Source organism: Hesperophylax consimilis, chromosome 1, assembly GCF_061612785.1.
Source record: "Hesperophylax consimilis isolate HC1 chromosome 1, BYU_Hcon_1.0, whole genome shotgun sequence".
Lineage (NCBI taxonomy): Eukaryota > Metazoa > Arthropoda > Insecta > Trichoptera > Limnephilidae > Hesperophylax > Hesperophylax consimilis.
In genome coordinates, this window is record NC_142836.1 from 43,766,619 (window position 1) to 43,781,076 (window position 14,458).

At 33.9% G+C, this 14,458-nt stretch overlaps 1 protein-coding gene across 2 annotated transcripts in view; it reads right to left on the reverse strand.

Moving 5' to 3' along the window:
- The window catches only part of pcm (5'-3' exoribonuclease pacman), a 46,803-nt gene that overhangs the window by 5,270 nt on the left and 27,075 nt on the right, over positions 1 to 14,458 (reverse strand). The window contains exons 18-31 of one of the 2 annotated variants that reach the window (XM_089634385.1): positions 12,207 to 12,348; positions 11,483 to 11,607; positions 9,921 to 10,096; positions 9,107 to 9,305; positions 8,928 to 9,020; positions 8,665 to 8,837; positions 8,268 to 8,334; positions 8,075 to 8,178; positions 7,902 to 7,989; positions 6,856 to 6,939; positions 3,978 to 4,172; positions 3,140 to 3,307; positions 1,965 to 2,059; positions 1,604 to 1,730 (exon numbers count right to left, since the gene is read on the reverse strand). In XM_089634385.1, the coding sequence (XP_089490511.1) occupies positions 1,604 to 1,730; positions 1,965 to 2,059; positions 3,140 to 3,307; positions 3,978 to 4,172; positions 6,856 to 6,939; positions 7,902 to 7,989; positions 8,075 to 8,178; positions 8,268 to 8,334; positions 8,665 to 8,837; positions 8,928 to 9,020; positions 9,107 to 9,305; positions 9,921 to 10,096; positions 11,483 to 11,607; positions 12,207 to 12,348 (1,836 nt within the window). The remainder of the gene's footprint in view (positions 1 to 1,603; positions 1,731 to 1,964; positions 2,060 to 3,139; positions 3,308 to 3,977; positions 4,173 to 6,855; positions 6,940 to 7,901; positions 7,990 to 8,074; positions 8,179 to 8,267; positions 8,335 to 8,664; positions 8,838 to 8,927; positions 9,021 to 9,106; positions 9,306 to 9,920; positions 10,097 to 11,482; positions 11,608 to 12,206; positions 12,349 to 14,458) is intronic. The other variant, XM_089634393.1, reaches the window with a different exon arrangement.

A 14,458-nucleotide genomic window follows, 5' to 3' on the forward strand; every position in this document is an offset into this window, starting at 1 on the left:
TAGTAGAATAGAGGGAAGAATTCCACTGGTTAGTGGCACGTCGATTAATTTTCCTTATCTATTCTAAGAACAAATTGAAGTGTCTACTCTAGTACACTTAAATTTCAAAGCACTATAGGATATGCTGGGATCATAACACAGGTGTGGATGATTGATATATCCATTATTCAACTGTTTCCAGCCAATTACTACAGAAAAACTCAAGTCATACTGTAAATGCCACTAACCACTGGAGCTAATTTGGCCACATTTTAGCCAATTTACATGTTGGCTAAAATTTGAGATGTATTAAAAAAAATGTCAAAATTATTTCGAAAATTCCCGACTTTATAATTGCGTATTTACAGAGCTAATACAGCGAATGATTTCAACAGATGTCTTTCATCTTTCTACAATGCGCCCCGGCAAGGCAAGCGTCCTGGGTTCAAGTCCTAGATGTGTCCGTATCTTTTTCTGATTTTTCTGTTTCAGATTTTCGTTTAGGAATCGCTAATATTGTCTTCAATAATAAAATAATGTCAGTTGCGAGCTATTTTTTTCATAATTTTTTGCCGTAACGTTAAAAATTCTCGTGGATGTTTATTTTACATAAATTCTGTTACATATTGTATATCAACAAATTCGTTATTATATCCTCTGCTTATTTAATAATAATAATAATTGTATAATTTGTAGAGCGCCGTTTTTGTGAAAAATCACCTCAAGGGTTAAAATTGTAACAAAGTCCTAAAATTAAAAATAACACATGAAAGTGAATATTAATTTACACCTGTCAATAAAGTGTTATTTTTAGATTTTTATAATTCAAGATATTTTTTATTCTGATAAAATAAGATTGAAAAATTATTTGTCAAGTGAAAAAAGAACAAGTGATTTTTATCCGGTTTACGTAAGAACATTAAATTTGTTTTAAAATTAAAATACTAATGCGTTATTGTAAATACATATATTTTTAAACCTTGTTTTTAGTTCTATTGAACTTTAAAAACATGAATGGAAAAATAAACGAATTCAAAAGCCAACTTAAAAAGTATTCCGAACACTTGAACTGAATCATATCAAATTTAAACCAAAATAACAACACCCCCCATACACACAAGCCCTGTTTATTTATGGGGGTACATCAAATACTTATATTATATTATATTATGTAATTAAAAACTGTATGTAATTTGTAATTTGTGTAATGTAATTTGTGTATCTTTTTTTTATTAAATAAAAAAAATGTTGGCAAAATTTCGTATAAGAACCATTCTAAACAATTTTTGATAACAATCAAACAAATTTCACGCATATTGTAAATTGAATGATTTTTTTGTTTTTATAAAACCTACAATTTTAAGATAAATTATGAAATATAGGTTAATTCATTGGCTTTAACGACAGTTAACAGTTTATCTGTTTTCGCATCAATATTCGGAGTTATGATTTTTACAATGAGAGCAGGCGAATTTAAAACCAAATGTACGAAAATCTCCAGCGCTCAACGCATTTTATCGTAAATTCTCTTTTCGCTCCAGTGGTTATAGTAGGCAGTTATTCAATTTATAAAACCTCCTATACATTTTGTTAGTAATAATAATATGAAGGCATCAATCAGTACCTGCACGGCAGCTGGTGCGACATGAGCTCTCGACTCCTTTTGAGTATCAGGTCCAGTGGCCGAAGGGATGACTTTGTTTTCGTGGAAATTTTTCTTATAGTTTTTATTACCAATCGGTGCACTGGTCCTGAAAACAAAAAAAAATTGTAAGTTTATTTATGCTCAGTACTCAGAATAGAAGATTTAACTGCTCGGATGTAGTTGCGACTGCTTGAGCAGTCCGTGTATTAAGAATTTTTTCAATGAAAATGGCAGATACGCTATGCTAACACTGCTTGAAGCTGTCAATACCGCCTGCTTAAAGCAATCCGTGTATTCCCAGTCCAAAAGAACATATTAGAAGATTAAATGAATACTTTACCTCGTCACAGCTTGTCTTGTCACAGCCTGCAGGGGAATAAATGGTGCAGGCACATTGGACAGTACCTTTTGCTGGGTGCCATTATTAAACTTGGCCTGAAAAGAGAAAATTTTTCATCAATACGAAATCCAGCAGTAGGAACAAAAACCTGCATGATTGCAACCGGCAAAAAATTTCCAAATAGTGATGGACCGCACTAGTAAAGCTCTAGGGCTGGGCGACTAGCACCTGAAACATGTGCGCGTGAAGGTACCATATATAAGCAGCTCCCGCACATACGATCGACACCGGTCCCGTTCCCAAAAATAGAATTATTTTTTGTCAGGATTTTTTCAAAGACAAACTCACTCTCCTACGAAGCCGGTTGTAAAAGGATTGGGTGCACCATAAGTTTTGCACTTTTAATATCACTCCTGCGTGGGAACTGGACAGGGGAGGGGGCCTACAGAAAGCGGCACCCGAAAGCTTGGTTCTTGTAAAGTTTTTTACCATGGATTGCTTCACGGGGTAAAACTCGTCTTCTGTGTAAAACCGTTTTTACAAACAACAATTCCCATGGAATTGTTCGGCGCCTGTTTCGTGCTCATTTCTGATTACACAATTTAAATTAGTGTCCCAGTGTATATTTCATTAAATCTTTGAACAAGAAGTTAGAGATCGGTGCAATCCTAAATGAGGAAACAGCAGGATGACCACGGAGCAGAATTAGCGAAGAGTAAGGACGGGTTGTTTCGGAGTATTTGAACAATTCATCAAATTTCAACGTTCTTTTCTGGGATCTGTGAAAGTCCAATTCAAGTTCTGTTATTATATCATTATAGGCTAGTTGCTTGACAAAACTGAAATGAAAACAGAACTTGAAAAAATCTTTCACAGAACTTGAAAATGAACGTTGAAATTTGATGAATTGTTCAAATACTCCGAAACAACCCGTCCTTACACTTCTGTACGAGAATATTATGGCTTGTCGATGCGCAAACATTCAACTGCTTTGATGATACCATAAGTACTTCTATATTAATGAAGAAACAATATGATTCCTTTCATAACCATAATGGTTATAAGAATCTTTTCATTTTTGCCATTCATACCAATGTGTCCACAGATCTTGTCAGAGGTTCTCCTGGTAAAAGGTTGAGATTCTCATTTGTAATGGTAGCAGTCAAAGTACATACATTTTGATTGTTATCATGTTCTATCAACTTCTGCGGGAAAGGCAGTTGAAGATTGGTTGGCGGAAATACGGGCGGAACCCGGGCATTGGTGTTGTAGAACTGCAGGGAAGGAATCCCACGGCCGCCATTGTTATCCTGCACGTTCCCTTTATTGAAGCCGGGCAGGTCCTGAAAATACTTCTTGTTTGAGCTCAACTAACAACAGCTTGTCGTAACTTCTCAGATGAGTATTATATACATCTTTGATTAGGCTCATTGTCCCATTGGGTCGGTAAGCATAAGGAATCGACATAAACCGAAGACCGTGCGCCGAATAGTTCTACAATAGCTGCACTGCAAACCGTAGATTTAACTTGAACTTAAGTTTTCTGAACGGGTTCTTCGATTTATGTTGATTCTCCTGTTCACAGAACTACTAGTAATATAAAAAAAAAATTATCTTCCTTTTTGTAACAAGTGAAGATAATGACATCCTCACTGGGATCTCCCGTGCTGAGGATTTCATTTAGATATTTATTGGGCTCTCAAAATACTCCCTAGTGATACATATTGCATATAAGTGTTTGTGATGGATTGTTATAAGATCAAAAACAACACAATTCCAATATGGCTTGGCAAAAAGTTCAACAGGTTTCAACAAGTAATGAATCTGTGTCAATTTGTCTAAACTTATGGAACATTAGCTTCAAGATAATGAAGTTTATAAATTAAAAGTGCTTGAGATAAGTGAATAGCAAACAATTGTGTCATCAACTTCAAATCAAGAACAAATAAATGTATTACTGTCAATGCAATTTATGACAAGAGAAGATTCAATAGAATAACTTATCCAGCTTACAGAGGCCATTGGCGGAATGAAGTTGGGGTTGTGTCCGGTGTTATTGGGGTGCACCATCTGCAGGTAGTTCTGGTTGTCAGGTTGTGGGGGGAAGTGGGGTGGCTGGGGGCCCTGCGTGGGCGGGGGGTTGTTGTCTCCCTGCGGCCGGCCGAATTTGGGCTGGAAGAAGTTGTCCAGCTGGGGGGGACCCTGGTGCTGAAAGCAAAATCAATTATCAACAATACTAATATCGGCTGTGTATCTGTTTGTAACTATGGTTCAATGAACTCTTTTTTTTAAGATTTACTTTGAATTTAAGTGTCATTTTCAAAAATGGAACTCAATGTGTGAAGAATTTAGACAAGCGATAAAGTTGTTACCTGCCTATAATATAATATTTTAGCAAATAATTATTTTAATTGTCTTTTTGAAATTAGAATGACCTGTGATTTTTCACAGGTCTGTGTGCAAGTAAATTACTTAAACACACAGTATACTGTCACGGAATTACACAGATTTTTTTTACTCAAAATAAATAATTGATATCATTTGTTGAATTTATGCACACAAATATTACTTCATCTGATATGAAAATGTAAATTTTTCATTTGGTTTATATTGAAAAATCGAGAGGGAACCAACCACTTTCTACCAATACCATGAGCCCCCACTGTATGTGTATTATGTATATATATTATTTCGTAATACACTGTATGTGTATTATGTATATATATATATATATATATATATTATTTCGGGATACATGCACTTCTGTACACATTAATGTATAATAATTTCAGTCAATAAAAGCACTACGACACGAAGCTTAGTTTTTCTTTATACATATTTTAAAAATTGCATAATTGCCATAGAATTAGCTATCCAATTTAATAAACTCCTAAGGTTATACTGATTACATACAGCAAAATGTTTTCAAAACATCAGGCAAAAATAAAAACATTGAGGTGGAGTGACATTGTTTTTGTTTTCCGTGGCTGATGGAAAAGAAAAAGCATTGTGGCCATGACCCAACGCTTTTGTTTTTGTCAGATATTTTGAAAACATTTTGCCGCAGCATACATACTTGACTTATCGATAGGTGAGAGTGAAAAGGTTCTAACAGCTCTTACCAAAGTTCTGAGATACGAGAGCCCAAACTTTTGAAATCATTTATTTTATAATTTGAACCTTCTGTATAGTTTTCTATTGCAAATAGTTAGCAATTATTTTTATCTATGCAACTAAAACACATAATATTATGGCAGATAACAATTTATTTGCTGCATCTAAAAAAGCAATTGGAGCCTTTTTACTGCAAAATAGAATACATATATGTATTCAGATTCAAAAGTTCCATGTACTTTTTCCTTAATAAATAACTTCTTTACAATTAAGTTTTATTTTATATAAACCTTTTAGCAATTTCTAATCACAAAACAATATACTATTTTGACTATTAAACTGATTACTACTGATAAATTATCAAAATCTCCAAATAAAATATGCATTACTGAATTGCGTTGCGTTGTTACTAGGCAGACAACATGAATAATAAAAGAAAGGTAGTTAATAAAAAATAATCTTGGCCAACCTTCTGCATAATATGCAGGGTGTTCGGGGGTAAAGTGTGCTAACTTCGGGGGTATATGATTTTAGAAGTAGAAAAGACAAATAACGTTTTTCGAAATATAACATTTTAAGGTAGTTTTTAGGTAAAAAAAAAAGGTGAATTGTTTGTATGGGAAAATAAATATTCTCCAATGGAAAAATATATTAGTACGGAAAAAAATAAAGGAATTTCGAAAAAAAGTTATTTATCTTTTTAATTCTACCATCATGTAGAATCAACTACTGAAGTTGGCGCACTTTACCCCCGGAGACCCTGTATGTCAATATGATGAAATATAAAATGAAATATTAAAAGGTGTTCTTTTGGGCAAAATTTAAATTTTTTTAACGTAAATTGTCTTTAGTAATTTGAATTTAAGCCTATCAAAATGCTTTTTAACACCTTTTTATTATATATTTTATCATATTTACATAGTACAAACTCACAAATAATTGCCACGGACGCCTATAAAATTAAGATAAAACGAATTCTTTAATGGCCGATATTTTATAATTTAAAATATACAAAGTAGTGGTAAGACTTATAGAAAATTCTATGTCCTCTTGATTTAAAAACTCATTAATTTTGATTGCGTATTTTGGCCTCAAATTAAAAATTAAGTTTTGAATGAAGTTAGTTGGAAACTTATCAAACTAAACTGTTGACTATTTGAAACATTCCAAATAAAGGTTGAACCTTTATCAATCCAAACCTAATCTAAATTTAGATGCAGTAGGAACCTTATATATTTTTTTAAATCGGTTCATAGACTTCAGAGGTGCTGAATTTTTTTTTCAGTATATTTTAATCAAAAATAAACTACCTGGTAACAAAATCTCTATTTTCTCAAAAACCCCATTTGGATCCTTTTCACTCTCATCTAATGTTATGACATGCATTAGTATTACAAAATACAACACCAAGTTATAAGTAGCTGTAAAATAAAGGCAAGTTGCTGAACAGAGTTTGGAGATTTGAACTAAAACATAAGTAATCGGGATTTTTTTCTTAAATCTGTCAAAAGAGCCTCTGCTATGTAATGTAAAGTTTCTCAAACACTTAGAAGAACAAACCGTAATTCATTAAAGTTTGGATTCAAGTGGATGAAATAATATAGAAAAAATTGAAGACTCAAAAGACGACTTGAAATGTAAAATTAATCAAAACAGATTTGGTAAGTATAATACTAACAATTAACTTATTGGTTTGTTACAATCTAGGCTATAAATTATAAAGAAAAAGAAGAACTGATAATTTACCAAGAACTATCTGTAGGGACATAAAACTTACTTGGACCACAGTGTTCTTTGTATCACTGATCCTAAGTAAAGATTTAAGAATCTGTGTATATGAATCGTCTACAGTTGTTTGCATCTGAAATATTTTAAATGGTGTTAGTGCAAAAATATTGATTAATTGGTAATATTTCTCATGTAGATATATGTAAATGCCTCACTCTTAGGGTTGGTGCTATAATATACAGATAATAGATGTTTGTCTGATTGTCCCTGTGTACAGGATAAGCTAATAAACATTATCAGGTCACAGAGTTAGGTAAATACTTACCCTACATGTTTTTTAAAATTTATTTTACAAAATTAGTAATCTTCAAAACTAATTTGACACCAGTAAGTAAGTACTTCAGATTACTAAGCTTCAGTTTATTTGATGTTCTCTGAATAAGAAGACTATCACAACAAACTATGCATACATCCTTGAAAATAGCATTATTGATGCACAGAAGTTCGTTAGAAATTTTATTCATCATTACAATTATTTAACTGTCAGTGCTATCGCTTTCTTATCGGATGGGCTTCCAAGCAATAACTCTTATTAGCATGTTTTAGGGATTTTCTCTATTGGCCACCTTATATATGGACATTATAATACCGACCCTCAACTAAACACAGAAATATTATAAATAACGGGCATTTGTACAGAATACGTGAGATTGGTCATGTAATATGGTAAGTGTAAAACATGATATCAAAGTTACTCTGCAACGATTCTTTCTTTGACGATTATGATTATTCAATCGGATGCTTTTAAAAATTAAGATTATTGAACACATTACGTAATTGTAGAGAGAAAAACCAGTTCAATGTTTGATCTACAAAAGAACACAATTTAACAAATTCCACAAAATTGACACCACGCCAAAACAAAATTCGTGTTATAAATATTATTGTTAGCGAAAGACACATTTAGAAAACTACAAAAAATGAATTGTGTGTGAAAGGAAAAACGGGATGAGTTCAATGAGTGGATGTGCTAGTTGTTAAGGAATAAGTTCCCCTTGTTCCTTTCGCAGACAGGTAATATTTATTTAGACTTACCTTGGGAGAGGGGTAGTGAAGGACTGGAGCCCTCTGCTGGGTGTACGAAGTACCTGCGTCATTGGTCATCATGTGATTCTTTGTTGGACTGAAAAAATATGGTATTTACGGTATTTGATAAACTGAAACATACACTGAAGAACATTTCAGATAAAAAAATAGTTATGCATTACCTTGTGTAGTTGGCGAATGCAGAATTATGTCCATCATTCGTTCGCAGCATTTTAAAACTGTCCGGGGTAGTGTTAGAAGGAGAGGACTTCATATTCACTTGGATCTGAAAAACAAATAACAATGAGAATTATTAATAGTTCAATCAAAATCATTTCACAGATTTAAAGTTTTAATTTACAATTTTTAGCATACCTTGTCATTAGCCTTATTGTACAATAAGCGGCCCTGCGTGATATTCAGTAAATTGAATCCTTGCATTCTAAAAAATAAATACACATTGTTATCACAATTTAATAATGTTCAAAAACATGTTTAATAAGAGCTGTTCCTAGTTTACCAACTAGCAAAGTAATAGTGGGTCTTGAAGAGATCCATTTTGTAGAAACTTTTTTGTAGGTCACTACTGAGCATTAGGATGAGTCTTTACAATACTAGTTTTCAGAATATTTTACATTGAAACAGACGCAGGACTCTCAGCTACTGTCTCAGTTTTAAAGATGGCAACTTGTCCACAATATAATACAATAAACCATCAGATTGATTGTCTGTTTTCGCAGTCCACAATTTAAAAAAATAAAATGATACATACTTGAACATTCTATTCTCATTGATGCCGTCAGTATTGATGCCTCCGAGGAAGGTTTTGTCAAACAGTATTTGGTAGACAGGTTCCGTGTTGAGCTTGTCAGACAGCTTGACCGTGTCGGCCCGTGGCTGCATCTGACTGATAGCTATCACGGTTCCCTTCAGTCCCAGAGGCACCTGCCAAACATTACACACAATATGTTAAATAATATCTTACTTTGTACAAGTGATATGAACGCAATGTAGCTTACATAGTGTTACACTTACGGTAGATCTCGGGTTGACGTTGATAACTCTGTCATAGAGGCAGAAATTCGCGGCAGTCGCATCGGGGGGAATAGTTCCAAGATGCAATTCAGGCTGCAATATAAAATTAAGATTAAACACAAATGCTACATTAAGGGTCATTATCGAGATATTCATTTTGATATGATTATATAAAGTACCTTGAACAAAACATGAGGTTTAACTTGCAGAGCCAGTCTCTTCCTCTCACTCTCCAGCTGTGGCTGTTGGCTGGCAATGGTATTCTTAACATACTCAATCTGCTCCGGCTCCAGCCCCAGGGAGTCACAACTCCTCACGGAGCAGCGGGTGTAGGGCTGTGCCTTCAGCCACTCCGTTATTTCCTTAATCTTGCCATCGCTACAATTACACCATATTCAATATTGACAAGATAAATAATAACAGCAACTTTCACCAGTCCCCTTAGACCCTTCTTCCACAAGGATTCCCAATTATCCGATTAGAGACTACCGCCATACATCTGCAATTGTTAAACTCAACAGTGACGCCAGTCTCCCGCGTACAGCCAATCAAATTCGCTTCCACTCATGTCAAGACTTGTCAAAGCAAATTAATAAATATCGTCAATTTTGTAACAATGCTTATGCTTTAGATCAATGCTACAAACAAAACCGGCAACAATAGACGACAACTACAACTTTTGTGATTGAGGTTAGATTTGATTTTCCGACAAATGGTGGCGATGCGAGTCTCTTGATTTCAGTAGTGACTTATACGGACTGTGCGCAACAAGTTATTTGCAAAGTGAATACACAATATCAGTAGCTGATACTACAATCTTTGGATACTATGACTTTTGATACTAGCCTTGGGGACTCAATTCAATTTATTTGTCAAAAGAAGAAATAAATTTGAGTGACTTTATTCATATTATTTGTCCAAAGAGTTAAGAATTTTGTAAACAAGAAAAATCGGATCTTGTCAGTTTGATTGCATAAAAAAATTTATTCTCACCCAACATTATTGGGGAACAGATCCTTTTCTGTGAAATTATCTTGATCAATCTTGGCGGCTAAGCACTGGAACATTTCGTAGTATTTGTTGGAGTAGGCGTTCACCAGGTCGATGCACTTCTGCGAATACAGCCAACGACCGTCCACTCGGCGGGTGTAGCCAGTCACCTCTTCATTCTAAAACAAATTTACATTAAATACTTTACTATTTTTTTAAAGATGGCACACCAAATTCACATTAATGTCAAACTATAATTAAAATTATTTTGAAGTTGAATTACATCACTCTCTCATTAATCCGCTACCCTAAAAACAGGGCATGTGTCCAATTAATGAAAGTTGCGGTTATAGTGCATTCATACAAAATATGCTAAAAATTAAAACAGGTATTTCATTAAAACGCCAAAGAACAGAAATACATGCGACAGTAATTTGAATAAACCGAGGACTAATTTTATTTTATTTTATTTGATTTTACGCCCAGCCGGGCTTTTACATGCATTTTAAAACTGAATATATCTAGTAAGCTATCGAAAATTATACAAAAAAAAAAAATTAAAACTGATGAATATAAAATATTATAGAAACCAGAACAATACAACATATAAGACAAATCACTAAAACTACATTACCTACACTACTCTAATTTGTAGGATTCAACAAAGTGCTGGTATAGATTACGCTTAATTCTATAAATGGAGTCAATAAATATATCAATAGTACCCCCCATACTTGTTGCCCAGATCATGCATCATATTGGTCAGTATGTCTATCATCCTATTGGTAGTGCGTCTGGTGGTTGGTTGTGTATGTATTGCAGAAGAATGTTATATTTTGTCTTGTATTCCTAGTACCACATGGAAATTAATAGCGGGAACGATGGCAGGACTGTCAATTAAGTTGTTAATGACTCTGTGTAAAACAACCAGGTCTAACATAACTCTCCTGTCAGACAGTGTTATTAGATGCAATTGATTCATCAAACTGACATAATTAATGAAATCAATTGAAGCTTGAAATTTTCGTACCTTTTTATATTTGTGCCGAACTCTTTCTATATTGTTAGAGTGAACTTTATATAAAGGAGACCAAATAGGTGAATTATATTCCACTTGACTTCTGACTAATGAAATATGGAGAGTTCTCATATAATTTAAGGACTTAAAATCAGTTAAAGTTCTGCAAAGTAAGCCAAGCATCTTTAAAGCCTTATTAGTTATATAGTTGATGTGTCTAATGAATGTCAAGTTTTCATAAAATATTACACCCAAGTCACGAATTTGGGACACTGGTTTTAATTTAATATTATTTCATGTATATTCATGAAAGATATTCTAACGAGTTTTGAAAAATCGTATTACTTGACATTTCTGAATGTTCGAAAATAAAGCATTTTGTTCACAAAGTTTGGCGCTTTAGTCTAGGCACGCTGCGGACTACTTAATTTAGCATAGGAATACCGGCGAATTATAGAGCTCGATTTTGTGCATTCGACTAGTAACAACATCGGCCAAGATTATGGTAGTTGTTGAATAATTGAAAGAGTAAGAATTGTGTTTTTACCTTTTTAGTGAATTTGATATTGAGGCCAATGTTGGTTCTATGCTGTCTACCGCCAATGTCAGGATTTTCAGCCGTAGATACAAAGATGCATCCAGTCAAGCGGGATAGCAATAGAGGAGTCACACCTGGAATAAAATGGACAACATTATAAAGTCGATCAACAACAAAATTATAAACCATTTATTTTAGAAAGACATTTAGACACATAGATAATAGAAAAAAAGGAGATATGCATGAAAGCTTGCTTACTGGTTACTAACGAGCTATGACCAAGCACTGCATGAACTATTTGGCAAGTTGTGGGGCTGAAGTTGGTGGGGGGAAGGATATGGGAAAGAAGAAAGTGGGGGAGTACCTGTCTATTCAAATCTGGTCACCAAACACAGTTAAAGTAATCTCAAGTAATGTTTCAATTCTGAATGGTGGCCTTTCACCAGGGCGATACTGAGAGTATCTTCCACTCTGGAACATGCTGCAAATATACTATGTGTTATTTTTAATGAATTAATTTTTTTGAGAAACAACACAAATAAATAAATTAAAATTTACTAGCGCGGTGGAATTTGAACCCGCAATCTCCAGATTCAAAGTCAAGAGCCTTACCCCTTCCAGAGACCGTCAAATAATGTATAGAAACAAGGGCGCTGCTGTGTTGACATTTTTATGCACTAATAATGGTTCCTGACCCATCTCTCTTTCCTATTATATATGGTTGGACTCTTACCGCATTTGGCTGCAGCGGCTCCAGGCGGGAGGTACTGGGTGGGCGGAGGGGCATACTTGGAAGGTTGCACCACCGGCTCTGGTTCCATGAACACACAAATCTTCACTCGTCCTAACTTCTGGACAGTACTCGAATCCACTATCTGTTGGGCAAAAACCACTTAGCTCAGATAAATGTCTTTATAAAACTAGATGATTTTATATTGCCATTTCGTAATGAGTACACTAAAATTGAGGCCCCTAGAAACAAAGACGGAAGTGTCCACTTTGTTAAATTGTTGGCAATCTAAAAAAAACGTTTAATCAGTCCGTTATTCATCAATATGCAAGGAAATTTTAATAATATGATAGTAAACCGGTTTAAGAATACTATTTTAAATCATCTTTGTATCTAAATGCCCCAGTTTCTTTAAAAAATTAATTTTTTTGATGGACACTTCCGTTTTTGTTTCAATCATTTTGACCATCTTGCTTGGACACTTGCTGTTTTGTTTCAATCATTTTGACCATCTTGCTTGGACACTTGCTGTTTTGTTTCAATCATTTTGACCATCTTGCTTGGACACTTGCTGTTTTGTTTCAATCATTTTGACCATCTTGCTTGGACACTTGCTGTTTTGTTTCAATCATTTTGACCATCTTGCTTGGACACTTGCTGTTTTGTTTCACAAACAGTTGGAAACTGCCGGTTTTGATGTAAATGACAATTTCAACAGACAGATGTTGCAGTCAATGTAAGAAAACAATATTTTTAGGAAGATTTTTTTTATTGAAAAAGTTGCAGTTGAGTTCCTCTTGAAGATATTATTGAAAGTTGATAGGTCACTTCTATCTTAGAAATTTTCATAAATTCTGGATAACAGAAAATAGATTTAAAAAAAGGTAAAATAGATTTAATAAAAGGTAAAAATAGATTTAAAGAAAAGTTAACTAAATTATAAAATAATACAAAAATTAACTAAATCATTAATAAGTCTGACACGATTTCTGCCGATTCCTCATTACATTCTATGTGAACATAATCATCTTCTTCTTCTTGAGGTACAAGCGAAGTAGTTGGACATAATTTCGAGTAGAAATTCAATTCGGGAATATTTCTCCAGTCACCGCCAAAGTGGATATTTAGCAGTTTTGCAACATCTCGTAATTTTAAAGGATTAACCGAAATTTGATTAGCCTCAATTAAACTGGGATTTATCATATTTGCAGTTGAATTCCTCTTGCAGATATTATGGAAAGTTGATAGGTCACATCTATAATTTGTTTCTCCTTTTAAAAGAATAGTAGTTTTATTCTTGTTTCTTTTCAAAATGAACCTTTTCGTCTCCGAAAATCGGCCTAGCTGATTCGATCCAGTTCCTTGCAAAAAAAATTGTGAACAAATTCAGATAAATCTAAAAATGTCATATTTTGACATTTGCCTACAACATGATGGGGTTTACCTTTTTTTCTTGGCGATGTTTGCCTTCCATTTATGCGGTTGTTTGACACGTTTTCTCACTGATTCCGGTGGCAATATATCGGGGAAAGTTTCCATTCTTGGAATATTTGTCGTCCACTAACAATAAATGGTTATTTCAACAAAAAATAACAACTTTTCACTACACGATTCACTGACGCTTCCGCACGAGTTTATGTATGAATTCAAGTACGGCCGCCATTATGAATAAAGGATCCTGATTGGCTATTTGAAAAACTGCCGCTTTTGTTTCGGAAGGAGGTGGACACTGCCGTATTTGTTACAACAACAAAACTTTAAAGCCAAAATACTATGGTTTAATGACAATTATATTAAAAACAGATATATTCTCGAGATAGAATGAAACTTTCTCTATAAAACTGCATATTCAACTCATTTTTGGCGTTTGGTGGACACTTCCGTCTTTGTTTCTAGGGGCCTCAATTAAATGTGAAGGGCAATGAAATGCGAATATGATGAAATGTGAATATGATGAAATGTGAATACAATGAAATGTGAATGTAATGAAAATAAAATAGTATAAATAAAATGCTGTGCAATATTGATCAACTATTCGGGTATTTTTGGGTCTTTTAGTACTCAGTATATCGATAGCAGTGGTCTATTTGTGGCCTTTATTGCACAAAGTGAGACAGAATTATAAAAGTCGTTTCATCTCCTTTTGTATTACGGTAAGATATAATATGATTTAAGCAGTGTTAGAAAGAGGCCACACCACGCTTTGTATTTTCATTAAAAGTTTACCACAGACACTTCAAGCAACTACGTTTCCT